Raw genomic sequence first — 18,428 nt, 5'->3', positions numbered from 1 at the left:
ATCTACTCTCTGTTTCACTTCTATTCTGTCTAACCTCTTACTCACCATCAACATCATTCATCTCTCTCCTGCTGTTCCTACATTTTACCACTGAACATTTCTGTACATCATGTTGTATTTGTCATTTTCCCAGACAACCAAATACTGTATTTCAGCTGCCAGTAACTCTTGCTAAGTTATTGTCACAAAAGCCTTCCCCTGTTTGTGTCATATTGCTGCAATGGCATCGGCTCCCTCTAGTTTACTTCTTCCCTCACTAAGTACTTATATCCCTTTGGGCTCTGTTTGTACAGACTGCTACTTCACAATATATAGAGAGGCAAACACTATTGATATTTATAAGTAGACTTGTATAATAAGAGATGAATGAATAAGTATAGAATAGCATTAAAAGATATGTCATATTGTTTCATGTCTTTGCTGTGAGTGCATAATTGTATGCTGCTTGGCATGCTGCTTAATTCTCTCTGGATTCTTATTTTATGACCTGCATGATTGCTGTATTTTTTCAAAACATAATGTTTAATACAAATGATGATTTAACAAAAAACTTTGCAGAGTTTTGTAACTACTGTTAAAACCCTTTCAGTGCTTAAAGCTTTAATGTTTTAAGCCAGTGTTCGTGATAACAGTAGATAATAGTAATGTAAATACTTTCTTAAAAAAAAAAAAAATTAATTGGCCCTACTTCTCTTAAGACAGGGACAGTGTGACAGCAGAGATCAGAGGGAATACACATAATAGGCAAGCTGCACCACACCCCTCTGTAAGACATGGGTCTGTGCATTTACACAGAACTTCCAGCTTATTTGCAAATCTGGCAACATGAGTCCCTAAATTTCTCTAGAGAAACTGGTGAATGACTTATCTTGGACCCATGGCAGTTTTTAAAAAAGGCACGTTCAGCCTTAGCTAGTGTCAATGCCCAAAATTCCTATCTCCCATCTGAGCAAACAAAAGAAATGTTCTTCCAGATAATGAAAAATCCAAAGTACAAGATTGTATCTTTAGAAAGCTGACACAGTTTTTCTGAACTGAAAGTTATCTGCTGCTGACAGTACTTAACCAGTTTTTAGGAAGTTAGCCAAGACTTAATGGAAAGAGCTGTCTAAAAAGTCTTCATAGTTGTTCAACATAAAATTAAAAATGAATTTTCACAAAGCAGGGTTATTAAAAAGTTAAGCAGAAAGAAGTTATTTGAAAAAAAAATGAAAAGGTTTATGAACTGTTAAAAAGTCCTTCCTTTAATTCTTGATTAAATGTGTAAGGGTTGTTACCTCTGATTTTTTCTGATGCCATTTATCGACTCAGTAAGTATATTCACCAAAGCTCCTGAATTTGCTCTGCTGTTTGCACATTTCTGGCTTCTTTAAGAAGGTATGCCTAGTCTGGTTCTGAACTAATTAAAATATGATCACCTTTTCTTGCTTATTATTCTCACACATCACCTTGAGTGCTTTCATGGTTCCTCTCTTGTCCTTCATCAAATTTAAATGTCAGCTTTTGTTTTCACTTTGTAGGGTCTCCATAATTCTGTATTGCCTCGCTTTTTACAGTTATGCTGTGCAAGCACCACATTCTTCCAAAAATCTTGTCAGGTTTCTGTCCAATAAATACTCCAGGATCAAAGTGAACTTATGTTTATGTCCAAATTTGGAATGGGCACAGCGTTATCTGTCACTGGTACAGGTGTACAAAGTTGTAATCACAGGCATGTTAGGCAGGAAAAACACTGTACATGGTTGTCCTTCTTTCTTCCCTATCAACTCACTGACAGTGATGAAACCAACTGATACATCTACCATCTATTATCAATCACAAATTATTGTTTTTATAGCAAGCAGAGTTTCTGTGAGGTATCAAATAAATGGACTGAACACCAGGCAAACTTAACTGTTGTGTTAAGATGTATTTACACTAGCAGAGTTGAAACTCTTTAGTGGCTACATAAGTACAAACTGCTCTCCTAGGCAGTGCATTTTAGTGCTGGGGAAGAATGCACAACATAAAACTTATTAAACATAACAGTTAACAGCTATAGTTAACAACCAATAGCTAATTAAGAATATAATATAACTTTTTTTTCCCTATTCCCTATACTTCTTGGTGTAGTTGGCAAGGATATGCCTCACTTCCACTAAAACACATAAAAAACACTTGCTAATTCCTGTCATTGGTGAAGAAAAAAGGCATCTTTTCTTTCACTTGTTCACAGAGACCAATCTGAACCTGAACTAATCACAGCAGAATTTTACACAAAACATAAATAGTAATATCAAGAGATATTTTATGCTCTGAACAAATTCTGTAATGAAAGAGTAACATTTCAAAAAATTAATAATTCAAACTATACCTAACATGGTTAAACTAAGATTATGTATTGTTTTCAGTTGTCTCTAGAGAGCAAATAGTAAATATTTATGTGATCTTATTTAATAAATAAATAAAATAAAACTTATTTATGATGGCTTAAGTAAAACTGTAATGGAAGGCACTATTTTATCAAACTATAGAACACCTTATAAAACAGGCATACTGAGTAGTCTAATGGTCTTCCTACCCTATAATTCTTTCCCTGACAAGTCAAACTATGAGGAATTGGCTGGGATTGAAAAAAAGTACGAACAAGGCAAGCATATTGCAACACTTTTTCCCAGGGACTTGCATTTCCAGGATCTTCGCAGACAAATGTGGTATCTTTGAGTTTAACAGGAACAAGAATCTGTCATTACTTGAACCCATGCTTTGGGGAAATGATAATTGTATTTAATGCCTTTTAGTTCTTTTGCAGAGTTCTAGTTCTTTTATTATGAATAGTGAATAACAGCAGCACACATACACTTCTGTCATGCCTCTTGTGATCTTAATTACTGCAATCATCCCCCCTCTTTTAGTAATCTATTTCTTTGTGTGAAGTGTTCTAAGCTATTTACATATTCCTCATCAGGAAACATTTAAAAACTGACTTTCACTTTTATCTTGTTTGTATCCTTCCCTCTAACTACCTTGTTTTGTGATAAAAAGAAAACAATGTAAACATTGCTAAAGAACACTAGGTACCAACACAGTGTCTTGCCACTACTTGCATTTGGTTTTAATTTTTATTATCCTGAATATTTCATACTGTAAGCAAATCTCACAACTTCGTATCTTGTAAAAAATACACTGGGTAATACAAACTGTAATTTAGACCCATATAGGACCCATATGATATCTCTTCAGTGAGAAAAATTAATCATGTATTTCTATTCCTTGTTTGGCATCTTTTAACTGGCTATTAATGCTTCAAAGGACTTTCCCTCTTATCCTGAACACAGCTATATTTTATTATGCATCTTTAGAAAAGGTCTTCCTTAAAAGTTTTTACTAACTGTAAGCTGCAGAATCAGAACTGTGGTACCTCTAACTCCCCTACAAGTTCATTTGGGTGTCTCTGGTACAGCTGTGGGCCATGTTTTCATAGGAGGTCCAAGATGTTCTTAGTTGTCTCACTAACCACTGAACACTTGGCTGCCTAAGCAGAACTAAAGATGCCAATCTAAAGTCCATTCAGGAACATGTCAGATGGGGAAAGACTACAGTATACATTTTCGCCATGGCCATTCTATCACAACCCTTGGTGTTGCATAATTACAGCTACCAATATTCCTGGTACACCAGTCTTAAAATACCATGGTTAAATGGAAACAAGCAATGCTGGTGACACATACAAATTAGATAGACTTTGATTCCCTTCAGTGCATTGATAAACCAATAGAGACAAAACAGTAATCATAATTTTTGAGTAGTAAATTACTCTCCTACACAGGCTAGTTCTGGAGGCAGTCTTTAGGATCGAACATCCTTTTCAATGAGAATGTGGCTCTGAAGGAGTCCCTAAAGAACAGCCTCTGCAAAACACCTTAAAAGAGAAACAAAGCTATTGATACACAATGTTTTGTACTAACACTGTTGGCAAAATAACAGGGAAGGAAGCAGCAGCCCTAAATCCACAGCTTAAGACATGTCTGTGGCAATGACCTTTTTATTTCGAACTTCCCCTTCCATTTCTTTTCCTTTCAGATTGACTTCTACTGGGCAAGGTGCAGAAGGAAAGGCATAAAGGCTATTTAGAGCACAGCTGCTCCATGGGACCCAAAGGAGACTCTGGAATCAAGAAATCAGTCTTGCACTTTTACCAGCAGGAGTGGACAGAACTTGTGGGCAAGGAATATGGGTGCAAGAGTTAAGGTCAAGTGCTGACAAATCAGTAAAATGACGAAGTGGCCATCAGTGGAGCTGACCTAAAACACTCAACCAGCAGGCTTGGATACTGTCTTTTCTGTATTAATGTACTATAAGCCTAACAGAAACTCTGAGACAACACTTTCCAGTGAAGTGTGTCTTTTTTAGGCAGAAAATTCACTTTCTGTGAAGACTGAAGATTGCAAATACATTTTGTGACAAACAGATGTGTGCAAATTAGCTTTCTATGATTTCACAAGCTCTACTGAAGATTCTTGTGAGGAGAGGCTGAGAGAGCTGGGCCCGTTTAGTCTAGAGAGGAGAAGACTGAGAAGGAAGCTCAATAACACATCCCAAAATTGGGTGCCAAGAGGATGATGCCAGACTGTTCAGTGGTGTCCAGAGACTGGGAAAGGAGCAATGGCTACAAACTAAAACACAAGATGTTCCATCTCAGCATGAGAAAGAACTTTGTGTTGAGGGTGGTAGAGCACTAGATCAGGCTGTCCAGGAAGGTTGAGAGTCTCCCTCTCCAGAGACATTCAAAACCCAGCTGGATGAGTTCCTGAGTCACCTGCTCTGGGTGACCCTGATGGGATGGAATAGTAGAACTTGAAAAAAATAGTCTAAAATAAGGATTATTCTGGGAGCCTCCTGCCAGCATTACTTTTTATAGCTAAAATTAAATACTGCCCCTACTATTTTCAGTAACACCTGTCTTGTTTTCTTCTCACTAGATCACAGTATCTGAACTTGAAAATGAGCATCACTTTATTTGGCTCTTTTAAACACGGAAGTATGAACTTAAAACCTGTAAATTTTAATTTTCAACATTGTGCCTTTGTTGCCTATCAAACTGAAATAATGATATCAAGAAAGTAAATTTTAATATTGTACTATTTGAAAGACAGAAATACAAGGAAATGTACCAACTGGTATTATTAAAAGCTTTCTCTAAAGGAAATTGCTCACCATTTTCTCCAGAGAATGAGTACATAAAAGGACTTGCCAGATGTGACCTACTGAGGTGGTGGTAATTTCCACCAGGTTTCAGTAGGCTTGGAAAACACTCTATTGTGCAGTCCTTGACTAATGCAGAAGTCAATATTTTTATTAAGTACCTAAAGAAACGAGACCAGGAAAGAATCTGCACAGATTTCATGGTATGCAACACTTTGGGGAATGTCTTCTAGATTAAAGATTTGAAAAGATAGAAATAAACATTCTATTTTTATCTATTCTGTAATATTTTAGACTTTCAATTTAATTCTCATGTTTTAAATAAAAACATCAGGATCAGTAACAGTTGGAGGGGATTTCTATTAGCCTAGGAATAATTATGATTTCAAATAGTAATCAAGGGTTGTAACTCAAGAGGTTTTATAATCCCCTTCTCCCATTCTAAACACCTATTTCTACTTTTCTTGAGCCATCTCTACAACCTCAACATACATGCAGGCAGACAGCATCCATGTACAGTGCTATCATCATTATCTTGACTACTTTATCCTCTATCTCTTCAATGTAGTTCTATCTCAGATTTATGCAAAAGGTTCAGAAATAACACTTCTAGGCACAGTGTACTAAATATGTAATTTTAAATTTCTGCACTTGATTACACCAAAATCACTGTCAAATTAAGTATCATATTTGCAATTTAAATTATCCTAATCTCTTATTTTAGCCCACATTTCTGTATCAAATTACTGTTGGAGACTTACCCTAAGTTGGCGAACTTCCTGTGACTGTACAGCTCTTACAGAATGCAATTCCACTTTAATAGCATACAAAGGCTTCACTTGAGTGATTCAGTTATGATATATGATAATAGGATCCAATTGAGTGTATTTGCTATTTAACTCTCCTGTTCAAACTACACTATTTATCTGTTTTAAAATCTATGTAAGGAAACCATTAATTGAGATGTTATTTCTATTGTGCATTTACATTTTGTTAAAGTTATCAGTACTCAAAAGAATAACTAATATAATATCTCTGTTTATCTCATATGAAATAGAAGATATTTTAGAGAAATATTTAAAATTATCTTGTTAACTTTTCCATGTATTAAAAATCTGAATGGGAAAAAAGAATTGGTTTACTTCATGAACACCAATCACATTTTACCATTAACTTATCCTTGACCAAACACAGCATACCATATTGAGAGCAATACCATAAGCAATGTTTATGAAACAAATAGGAATTCTGTTGATTATTTTATTGGAAAAAAATACAGTGCAATACAAGGGCAAACTAAAGAGCAATTTTCATCAGCTTAAAGCCCAAAAGTGCTGCAGTTATGAGGTTTCTTTCTTTTTGTATAAGAACTGAAAAGCTATGGTTGGTTGCATTACCAAAGATTATTCTACATTCCTCATGGAAAATCTCATATGAAAGAAGAGTCACATGTAGATAACCAAATATATTTGGCTTAGTGAATCAGTTCAGGAAAAAAAGTAAGGAAAAAGAGGAAATGCTTCATTTTATCTAGCAGCCCTGCAATGTTCATGAAGTCAAAATTAGTTAACCAGATAAATTTTGTATATAATCTAAACTTCCTAGCAGCCATTTTTTATTCCTCATATCCCAATCTAGCTCTGGGGTCTGATTTTATCTAGCATCTCTAATGAGTGATTTACTGGCTAAGATTTACTATTTTTATATCTGTGGTATTAAAATGATATTGTGGAAGAGGTTTTGTCACAATGAAAGCTGGAATCATACAAAAAGAGCTTCTAAATTCTCAGTAAACACTGGACCTGCTAGATATGAAGGTGAAAGGGCTTATGCATTTCTAACACAGCTACAGAATTTCTTCTTTGACAATGCACTCCTATACAGAGGTGGTTATTTTCATGTTCAAATATCCCTTTTAACTCCAGTCAGTCTACTCACATACTCACCCTATTCCTCTTTCCATTCTTTGTATTTCACTTCTGAAATTATAAGATCTTATTAGGCTATTAGGTTCCTAATTAACAGAAAATTAATCTAAGTGCCCTCTTTGTCCCTTCAGATCTCAGTGGTATCAGGGTTTGCCTTTGCAATGGAATCTAATATGATGACAGAAGAATTTTGCTGTCACTATTCTCAGTATTTTACGCCTGTTAAGTTCCTAGTAGCATCCTGAGCCAGAAAACACAAGCAATTATAAAAATATGGAATTTTAAGTGTTGCCAAACACAATTTAGATATAAACCCAGGAAGAAAATGCTACAGATTTGCATTTGAAATCACACAAACATTTTTTTTTAAAAACTGAAATAAAAAGCAGTAATTTTGTATTGAAATAAAAAGTCAGAAGAGACACATGGAAGTCATCCTTTTATTTAGGAATGCAAATACAAAGTTTCAGACAGCTTTGGGGTTTGTGTGGTGTATCAGCTAGATGTTCCTATTTAGTGTGGGACTTTTAGGCTATGTATTTAGAATTACCTTTTTTGAAGACTATGGCAAATTTTCAGGTGGCACAATACTGAAACTGTATGACCTCTCCAGATCTTTCTTTTATTTCTAGTTATCTATGCTTCGTACAATTTTCTTAGCATTGTGAAACATATTTATGAAAAGCATAATTTGTATAAGACTACAAAACATAAAGGAAGGATGTAACATACAAAATATGTATTAAAATAAACATATTTAAAATAAATATGGGTGTTAATGAGCCCAGCATTAACACCCATACTACATTAACACCTGTAAGAGAAAATAGTCATCTTAATTTGTCCTGCCTCCAGTTTCTTCTCTGAGCAATACCAAAGATAATTTACCAGTCCTCAAATTTCTCAAGTCTGCTACTTTTGATAGCCAGGCACATTTCTTGATATTTTAAATATCAAATTGTGGCATTACCTGACATGACTTTATAAGTGGAGTTCCAAAAGTTATCAAATTTCACCTTTACAAAAGCCTGGGTAGACTTATAAAAGGAATATAAAATGGTCTGTTTTATTTTTTCCACATATTTTCAGAAGCAATCTGCTCTTACAAAAAGGAAAAGTATATTTGCTAGCTAGACTCAGCACTATGAAAAGTATATACAAATAACTAAGTAAATGTTTATGAGGTCTGGTGAAGAAAGGCCACAGGGAAATATGGGTAAACAGTGAATCCTGCATTTAGATGGTCTAACTTAAATTTGTTCAGTTCATGATCAGTTAATCATGAAAATGTTTAGTGTTAAAGTTTCAAGAAGGGGACTAAGCTTTCTTCATATAATAAAGAGAAAATAAAATGAAAACACCCATACCCATTACTCCATTTTGCATGCATTATGTATGGAATAATATATATTATTAAAAACTTTTTATTTGACTTCTTTCATAAAAGACTGATTTTTCTGATTTTTTTTGAGAGGTTTTTATTGACCACACTCAGAACTAGCAACTTTTTCCTAGAGTAATTTTCCTTATTCCACAATGCAGACAGAAATTTTTCTAAGGAGGAAGCTCCATGAAATTATCCTGATAATGTGAACAGAATTAAAGATTTAAAAATAAATTAAAAGGCACATACACAATTGTCTTTTTACAGTTTGCAATTTATCTTTAGATTCAGAGCACTGTGTATGAATCACCCATGAGAATTAAACTCATCTCTACTTTAAGAATCATCCATCTGGTTGCCAATGGCATGTATTAATCAGTCTTATTTTCAAATATTACACTAAAGATTGAATGACATTTAGGCAAAAATTAAAAATCTTACCTTCAGAAACTTTGAATGCTTTCTTGCAGTTTGGTAGAGGCCATTTAGCAGAATTGGATTTTTGAAAATTTTCCTTTAGATTCAAATATTCCATAGGGAAAAAAGATCTGGTACAGTTATTCAGATCTACAATAATTAAGGGAAAAGAATACATACATCAATGCTCTAAATAAAGCACAATAATAATTAGCGTAACAATTAGCATAAACTTATGCAAAATAAAAATGCCATATATATGTATAGTTCTGATTATAACACCTATTTTTTACAATCACATTTACCCAACCAGTTCCATATATAGTAAGAGCAAATTGTAAACATTCTACTTCTTTGGGAAAAAAACCATTAGAAAAGATGATAGTCACGATGATAATTTCTGGCAAAATGATGTATTTAAGAAATCAAGCTATTTAACTTCCAAAACTATGATGACCTCTATGAATAAAAATTATATCCATAAAAGTTACTGTGGTATTAATTCTCAGGTTTTTGTTTAACATCACCATTCAGTAATAGTTAGTAATGTAAAGGAAGGAGAAGAGCCTGACTTTTTTTTGATATTTTAAAGAAGTCTTTGGATTAACAGGAAGTTGATCTTGTTAACTAATTAATCCTGTTAATGAATTATTTTATATGCTGTTAAGAAAACTTTTGTAGGATGATTCATGACACATTGGAGAAGTTGGCATTATATACTAATCTCAAGAAATCAACATCTTCTCAGGGTATAATTTGGGGAAATACCTACATAATTGCAGCTTAAAACTGCCAAACTAATCTATCCATAGAAATCCAATGGAAAACTAAAAACTATTTTCCTACCATAGGATTGATCTACTGATAACAAACAGGGTTGCAAAGCTAGTAGTTAATAGGAAAAGCTTCAACACCCTGCTCATCAAACCCCTGCACAATTTGTGTCTCCAAACCAAGACGGCTCCAGATAAATACAAAGAGTAGCTGGTACCATAATTCTTTCTGTACCTTCCAAGTAAGAAAAGACAAGCACAGGTTTTTTGAGAAGGCTTGTTTTATTACTTCCCATGGTCCAATGTAATGAAACATACTTTTCTAGTAATAAATATTTTATGAAAGGATAAAATATTTTTGTCTGGCAAATTTAAGAAAGCTAATCTTTTATGTGAGCAGCTCTAAAAAGAAAAAAAAAATTCTCTTGCTTTCAGTAGCTTTTTCTGTGTAAGATGAAGACATTAGCAGATTTGAAGTAAAAACCCCATTCTGGTCTGATTCTAAAAATTCTCCTTTATTTCACCATGTCACAATGCAGGTGGAATCAAGATATACAATACATGAAGAGCACAGAATCTTCAAATCCTCTATCTCATTATGTGAAAATAGAGCTACTGCACATATAAAATACTGTCCCTGAAGGAAAAAAGGCCTTTTTCTCTCTTAAATATAAAATGAAAAAATTGTGTATTTTTCACTATTGCTTTTTAAATTTTTATGAAAGAGCTTTATAAGCTACTGAACATATTTGGATTAAGTACTATTCAGATTCAAGCTTCTGATGAGACTCTTCTTGCTTCTCATGGCATAGACAGAGAACATTTTATTTTCCTGCTACAGACCACAGAAATCAACACAATTCTTTCAATTTTATTCAAATTTAAATACTGAAACCTCTGGTGAGGCATCAAATTCCTGTTTTTCAGAAAAGGCAGTGGTGACAAGTCTTACTGGCTTCTACGATGCTGCTTGGCTAGGCTTTCAGTGAAAGATCCCCTCAGGCTGGCCAGGTCACCTGTCCCTCTCTATGCATGACTCTCTTTTCCTGCCACATGGCTGGACCTTCCTTGCACAACTGCTACCCTCAATCTGCATTTCTCCAAAGTAGTGGATTTATTGCACGTAAGTGTCAGGTCTGGCCCTTCTTGCAAACAACATAAATGAAACTTTATACGAACGAAAGTGTAGAAGATCTTGCCCGGTAAGTGAAGCATGTAGAAGATACTTGGTAACTTAGAAAGTTACTTGGTGGAATCAGCTCAAGAGCTGTTTTCTTAGGTGTGTTCTGGGCACGCTGTCATCTGATCAGATGGGAGTTTATTCTGATGGGAGAAAGGCTTCTAAGACAGCCTTTAAGAAAGATGGGAATGCATAGAAAGCACCATGAGAGCAACCTATCTGGACTGGAACTTACACTTAAGGGATCTTGTAAAAAAGGCTCTGTTGACCGAGGCAACTGGCCAGAGCAATGACCCTCGTGAGTCTTTGTAGCTCTCAGTTAAACACTGTTTTTCTCCATAATTGATGGATAATTGACCTCTTAGCCCTTTTCTTTCCACACCTTACAGGCATTATTCTTTTCCAGCTGTGTTCAGTCTCCAAAACTGTACAAGATAAAAAGTGAACTTCTGAATGTATCCTTAAATGTTTTTCTTTTTTGAAATATCTTTGTAAAATGAATGCACATATATGAAAGGAAAGCTGCAGAACGCATCAAAATAAATTGCGGAAAATAAGACATCCAAACTGCAGCATTAGAGAAGTATGTAAAGACTACAAGCAACTTTGCTTTGCTGCCTGCACAAACCTATAGCAGCACTGACTTTAGTGTAAGTTTTTAAAGGTTTAAGAACTCTTCTGAATGGAAAAAAAAATTACTATGCTTTACATTGCTCTGGCACCATTCATCTTCTTAATGATTTTACTAATTTCTCTAAGGATATGATAGCATCATCAATAACCCTTAGTTCATTTAAAAGTTGTTCAGGATGTTATGCACTGGGAAAAGTTCAAAATATATTTCTTAATATATATAATATAATTGAGCTAAATTACTGTACATATTTTTAAATTTATTGCTAAGTCAAGCACATATTACTATACATTGAATGGCAAATAGCTGCAGATCTCCCTCATCTGAAGTTGTTAATACAAAACATATCATATACTGTTATGATCCACTATTTATAGTAGACTCTATTTACAAGTCTGTGACAATGTATTTGCTCCTTTAGGCATCCTTTTCCTCATAAAAGCTATTCAATATTCTAAAAGAGTGGGTAAGGTTGTAGGGGATGTCTTGAGAACAGCTAATCCAACCTGCTCAAGCAGGTCAGCTGCACAGGTGCCCAGAACCATGTCCAGCTGGGTTTTGATGGGTGCTCCATGGCCTCTCTGACCAGCCTGTTTGACACCCTCACATGAAAAAAAAAGTGCTTTCTTGTGTTCAGATGGGATCTTAGGTCTTTCAGTTTGTACCGAATGCCTCTTGTGTTGGCAGTGAGCACCACTCAGAAGAATCTGGCTCCTTCTTCTTCACTCCCTCCTACCAGGCATTTTTATGCATTGTATGTTAAATATTTAAAGGCCACAAATAATCCTAATGATATTTCACTTAGACAACTGTAATATGTTGAAAATTTTTGCAAATACATTTTAGGAAGCATCTTTATTCTCCTTTTGTGCTCTCCCAGTGGTAATTTTCTGCAGCAAATCTGCTAAATTGGTTTTTGAAAACTGAAATAGCCCTAGAATAGCCTAACTCTGTATCAGTGAAACACACTTTATCTGTACATCAAACTGAAGGGAGAATCAAACATTAGGGAAATGAAATGAGAACAGCTTGAAATCTCTATACAGCAGACAGGCAGGGGGTTGAGAGTGCTCAGGCTGCAGCTTTCCACCCATGTTTTTCTGCTGCAGTGCATCAGTGAACGGATAGCCAGGGATAGCCAGTCTCTATCCCTGGCAACCAGGAGCTGCTCAGTGAATCATCCTGGGGCAATAGGTTCATCTGGAAAATGCCTCCTTCCCACCCAAATGAGCTCTTATTTATCCCAGTCAGTTCTTCAAACTGACCTGCCATGAAATCATACAAAGTTAGGCCTGTCCAAAAGCAGCGTTTGTGCACAACCAGGAACAGAAGGTGGGCAGCTCTGCTGTTCAATGTGAAGCCATACTTCAGTCTGTATCCCTAACCTGTCATCACCACAGCATTCACAACAGCTTAAAGATGATCTCTGCAAGACCTCTGTAGCATCGAAAATGAAACAAACACTCCTGCATAGCTGAGTATTTTCCATTACTCTGTGAACTGTCTATGCACAGTTTTAAGTGCTGTAAATGCCCTAACTCCAGATACCATAGTGCAATTCTACCAATGGTACTTGAATCTACCATATGAGCTTTGGGCATAAAAGGCTGACTCACACTGTTCCAGACATTCTATCTGCAGGACTACTTACCCTCTTCTATTTCTATACCAAATCTGACACCAGTGCCCCCTACACACCGTATTTTTCTTTCTTTAAGAGTAAGGAACACAAGAGATGAGGGTATAAGAGGCCAGGACAGGTGAATTTAAGAAGATTATCAAGGGTTCTGCCAGCCTTTATTTTCACTTGTGTCCAAATTTAATGTCATAAATGAAAAGGGTATTTTTTTTTTTTGTGCACCATTAAATGAACAATTAAAAAAATACTTTTCCAATAGCATAGTTTGAGAAATGTTTATTATGTTTGGAGCTTATTATTCAGGAAGAAGAAATAAAAGAAATCTACCAGAATTCTACAAAAAAGGAGAAAATGATCAGAATGTCATTTGTAAAATAACAAGTTTATAAAAATTGATATGCCCCGAATAGCATCTTGACATTGAAGAGAACCTGCATGGAAGGAGGAATGGAAATGGAAAGTAATGGAAGGAAAATCTCACAGTGGATTAACATTACCAAAATTTGCTCTGAATGCATACATAGAAAAGTACAAATATTTTTTTATGTGTAAAAACTTTCATTTCTATACCTGTTTGGAAAAAGACTCTGGCAATTGTAGTGCGACACAGTGGACATGGAGTGCTGGCTGGATTGTCTTTGGCAAGCACCCTTAAGCAAGGTTCACAAAAGATATGGTGGCATGGATAACACATGTAAGGGTTGAAATAAACATCCAGGCACACAGCACAGAGATAGCTTTCTTTATCTCCTCTGAGTTCACGCTCATCATTTGTATGCAGGTTATCATTTGCAGGCTGCAAGAAAAAGAGAACATATTTTCCCATTCAGCTGACAACTATTTTTGATAAACCAATGGTCTGGAAGATCTTCTTCAGTAATGGTTAAGAAGACAGTACACACAGATGATATTCTTAAATTTAATACAGGTTACTTTTAACAAGATGATGAAACATAAAACAGGAATGTCAGAAAAAGTCCTCTGTGGGAAAGATGAAAAATCACAAGACAGTAAAAGAAGGAAGTAACAAAACCAAAAATGCTGTATAATGGTCAAATTTCTTCTTTTAAAATTAATTTTCACAGTTTATATGCATTTGCTTTACAAAAATGTAGAAACATAGAAAGGTGTGTCTTGAACGGGACCTAAAAGATCATCTAGTTCCTAACTCTTGCCACGTGCAGGACACCTTTCTCTAGACCGGGCTGATCAGAGTTCCATCCAACCTGGCTTTGAACATTTCAATAATGGCACATCCACAACTTCTGTCAAACTGTTCCAGTGCCTCACCACCCTCACAGTAAAGAATTTTTACCTAATATCAAGTCTAAATTTACCCCATTGCAGTCTGAAGTCATGTTCCCTTGTTCTATCACTACATGCCCTTGTAAGTAGTCTCTCTCCATCTTGTAGGCTCCTTTCAGGTACTAAATGGCCATAATTACATCACCTTTAAGCCTTCTCTTTTCCAACCAAATACTCAACAAACTTTGAACAAACCAAATACTCAGTCTTTCCACATAAGCTTTACTCCACCTAGTGCAGATTTCACTTGGTCTTATTAAAACCTTATGAGATTCCTGTACACCCATTTTTTGAGCTTGTCCATGCTTCTCTGGATGGCATCCCATCCTTCAGGTGTGAAAATACCTTTACTTTGCCAAGAAAGGCAAAACAAAATAAAAATCTCTAAAAATAAACTGTGAATTTCTGTGCCTTTGAAAAGTAATCCGTGAAGGCCATGTTCCAGCAAGAATGAGTTCAAAACAAGCCACAGTTTTATAACTACAAAGCACAATATAAACCTTAGAATAGAAAGTCTAGGAACTCCTACCATCTTTAGTAACTGCTTGCTTTTGTCAGTGCATATGCTCCAAATTTTCTTGCACTGCTATATTTGCAGGAAGACATAGCTGGACTTCCCAAATGGCACTCATCCCATATGAATGTAACAACTTGTGTGCATTGCCATGTTCCAGCTTTGCTCCTGTAAGATGACTAAACTTTTCCAAGTAATCTGAAGATCTGGTACTAATGGCACCCTGGGTTTTTGGCGGTCATGATTTAGGAATGGTACTCTTCAGTTAGTGCTCCCACTGAGACTCTCCAAACCATGTGCCACTCAACTTGCTCCTCCTCCCCTCTGTGGAGGGCTGGAGAGGAGAACTGGAGGCACAAAAGGTGAAGATTACAGATTGAGATAAGAACAATTTACTAGGAATAGCAATGAGATAAGAATATAAACAGTAATAGCAACAACACTGAAGGCAGAGAGAATAAGAAAAACCATGGTCATTGCTCACTGTGGAAACCCCTGACAACAGATAAATACCCCACTGCTCCCTCTGGCTCAGAACCAGCACCACCTGCCTGCTTCCCTCCAGCTTGGAACCAATGTTACCCAACCGCTCCCTCCAGCTCAGAACCTGCACCACGCTTACTCAGCTGGAAGAAGTCCTTCTCTTTGGAAGAGATTCCCTTCCCCTGACCCCAGCAATGACATGAGGTAGAAGAGAACAATCCTTGTAGGTCTTAGTCATGCTCCCCCCTGACTACTGCAAAAGGAAACCCTATCCTGATTGGAATGGGGATATTGGCTTAAAGAAGCAACCAATATTTTCATCTTTATGGGAGACACTCAGGAGAAGTTTACTACACTCTGCTTCTTCTATCCTTCTCTTTTCCTGTTTCTGGTTTTCTCTTTCACAGCTCACAGAACCCAATATACTCCAATAACCAAGAGATCCACCAAAAAAACCCAAAATAGGAGCTTATCAAGACACTGCTGAGTGTCAAAACTCTTCTCTCATCACCCTTACTCTGAACTCCCAATCCTTGCCTCCCCTGTTCAGCTGTGGTGGGAAGTGTTAGACAAGCTTTGATGGGTGCCTGGAATCCAGTCAGAGTCAATGCAACACACTATGTATTACAGAGGTCACTTTTGACACTCATAGGCCATGACAGACCACTACTGCCTGACACTGGTACCAAAAGTTAATGACAATTGTTAATATTGTGGTTATGTAAATATGGAAATCTCTAGATGTTTCAGAGATTACATTTATGGCTTATACTGGTTTGAATTGCTGTGTCTCTCATTACTCCCAAAGAGTATCTCTGTCTATGGGAGATACTGAACTCTGCAAATAGTGAGTACCTTAACAGTATGGGTACTGATTGCATTAAAAGTACAGAGCAGAAGGACTTAGCCAGGATTTATCAGTTCTGGACAAACACTTGCCCTGCCATTCTACCTTAGCCTTTGCATTGCAGTTTACAGTATATTATGTGCAAGAGGGCTTGTAAATTCTGAGCTGCTGTGCCAAAAATGCATAGAGATAGTTATGGTTTACCAGTGTGTCCAATCACAAGCTCTTGTACAACCATGAATGTCAGTAACTGTGTCTCTCTTACCTTAGAACTTATTGCTCCAGTTTGATTTTCTCCACATGAGAGGGCCACAGAAAACTTCGGCATATACTGAAATTTACTACAGAGGCAACTGGGATGTACAGTAAGCAGGAAGCACGAGTCTGGCTGCACTAACACCCAAAGAAGCTAGTCACAGACAGGAACAGCTTGGGACCATGATTTCCAGCTCCATGCTGTAGGAAAGGTTCTTAAGGCAACATTAAATACTAGAGCATTACAACTGTCAGTAAAACTGTTTAACTCAGACTATCTCTACACTTACAGTACAGAAAACCCACACCAGAACAGAATGGCAAAGGGTAACAGAACTGATTACAGCTAAGTAATTTTAGAATGAAGGAAGCTTCATAGTAACATTTCTTTGGAAAAAAAGTAGAAAATAATTTGGCAGATAAAGTGAGGAAATTAATCTCAGAAATCAGGAAACATTAATACATTGTGTACTAATACAGTCCCCTCCAATGCTGCCACATGGGTTTGGCAGTGCTGAATTAGTGTTTGAAGTTGATGATCTTAAAGGCTTTTTCCAACCTAAATGACTCTGTGAGCCCATATAATGTCAAAAACATTCTAGCATAAAAACAAAATACAGTGAACAGAAAGCTTTTTCTAACTGGTTTTGATGAGAATTGTTTGGAAAGAAAATATACTTTGTGTCCAGAGGAGCTAACTGTAAGATATATGTCTTTCATATGGCAATTAAGTGACTAAGAGAGCTAGAGGCAAAACTGCTGAGGACTCACAGGTAACAGCTGATTCTGAGACAGGTTTGTAATCATGGTAAGATGCACAGACAGAGGTATCTTAGGACCAATTGCAACTAAAAAGATCAAAATTATTCTAATGTGCAAACAAGAACTAGTTAGGAGTAATTTTCTTAGTGGAAGAGACATCTTTCCAACAGCTTGGTGCCCCTTTTTGAAAGATCTGTGTAGGCACATGGCATTATTCAGTACTGCAATGCTAAACCGAAGCAATTTCCTTATGCAAGAAGCATGCACAATAATATAAAAAGTCATTATTTTATTATTTGCAACAAAGTGGTGCCTATATATATTACTTGAGCCAGGGCTTTACTGTATGAAAACTTTACAAGCATAAACCAGAATGGTTTTCTTACAGGATTATAGTACAGACAAAACTGAAAAAAGAAATGTAAAGATCAAGGACAGTGAAAAATTGTCAAATAATAACAGAAAAGGCTTGAAAGCAAAATACTACTCCTAAGAAACAAAGGAAAGGCAAGAGCCTTTCATCTTCCCACCTTGATTGGGAACTGCTAATACGGCTTTGACAGTAACCCCTGCTATAGTGGGATATCTGAAGGATATTAACAAAAGAGACGAGAGGAACAGTGAATCAACTTCTGCTTGAGAAGCCTATAAAGCATATTAAGTAATAAGGAGTCTAATACAGCAGTGGTTGTTCACTTTCACATTCAGAAAGAATACATGCACCACTGGCTATCTAATGCAACATGATATCTAATGTATGGTTTACCTGTAATCATGTGGAAGACCTAGAACAAGTGGTCATACACACAAGAAGAGATTTTGTATGAATGATATCAAAAAATGGAAGTTCAGAGTAAAACCTGGAAGTATGATCAAAACAGTGGCAAAACCAAATAAGGCACATGTGGCAGTTGACAAAAATGCCACATTATGAAAAAAAAAAACAACCTGCAAAACAGTTCATTTTAAAATGACCTACTCAGAATGCTTTGTAAGCTCAAAAATGTCCACAGTTGAAAGGAATGATGATTGAGGGAAAATCAGTTATATATTTCACATGATCATCTTATAAAGAAAACTGCCTGTAGAATGATTTGCAGCTCTAAACCAGACTTTAGGTTTT

The 18,428-nt window shown here is 36.1% G+C and overlaps 1 protein-coding gene across 5 annotated transcripts in view; it reads right to left on the bottom strand.

Annotated features, from left to right (window-relative positions):
* Positions 1 to 18,428, bottom strand: part of RNF180 (ring finger protein 180) — a 69,589-nt gene that overhangs the window by 10,189 nt on the left and 40,972 nt on the right. For all 5 annotated transcript variants that reach the window (XM_085567756.1, XM_021534372.4, XM_085567757.1 and 2 more), the window contains 2 exons: positions 13,710 to 13,935; positions 8,938 to 9,063 (listed from right to left, as the gene is read on the bottom strand). In XM_085567756.1, coding sequence (XP_085423882.1) covers positions 8,938 to 9,063; positions 13,710 to 13,935 — 352 coding nt within the window. The remainder of the gene's footprint in view (positions 1 to 8,937; positions 9,064 to 13,709; positions 13,936 to 18,428) is intronic.

This window comes from Lonchura striata, chromosome Z, assembly GCF_050655825.1.
Source record: "Lonchura striata isolate lonStrDom1 chromosome Z, ASM5065582v1, whole genome shotgun sequence".
Taxonomy (NCBI): Eukaryota; Metazoa; Chordata; class Aves; order Passeriformes; family Estrildidae; genus Lonchura; species Lonchura striata.
This window is presented reverse-complemented; position numbering and strand designations above follow the sequence as displayed.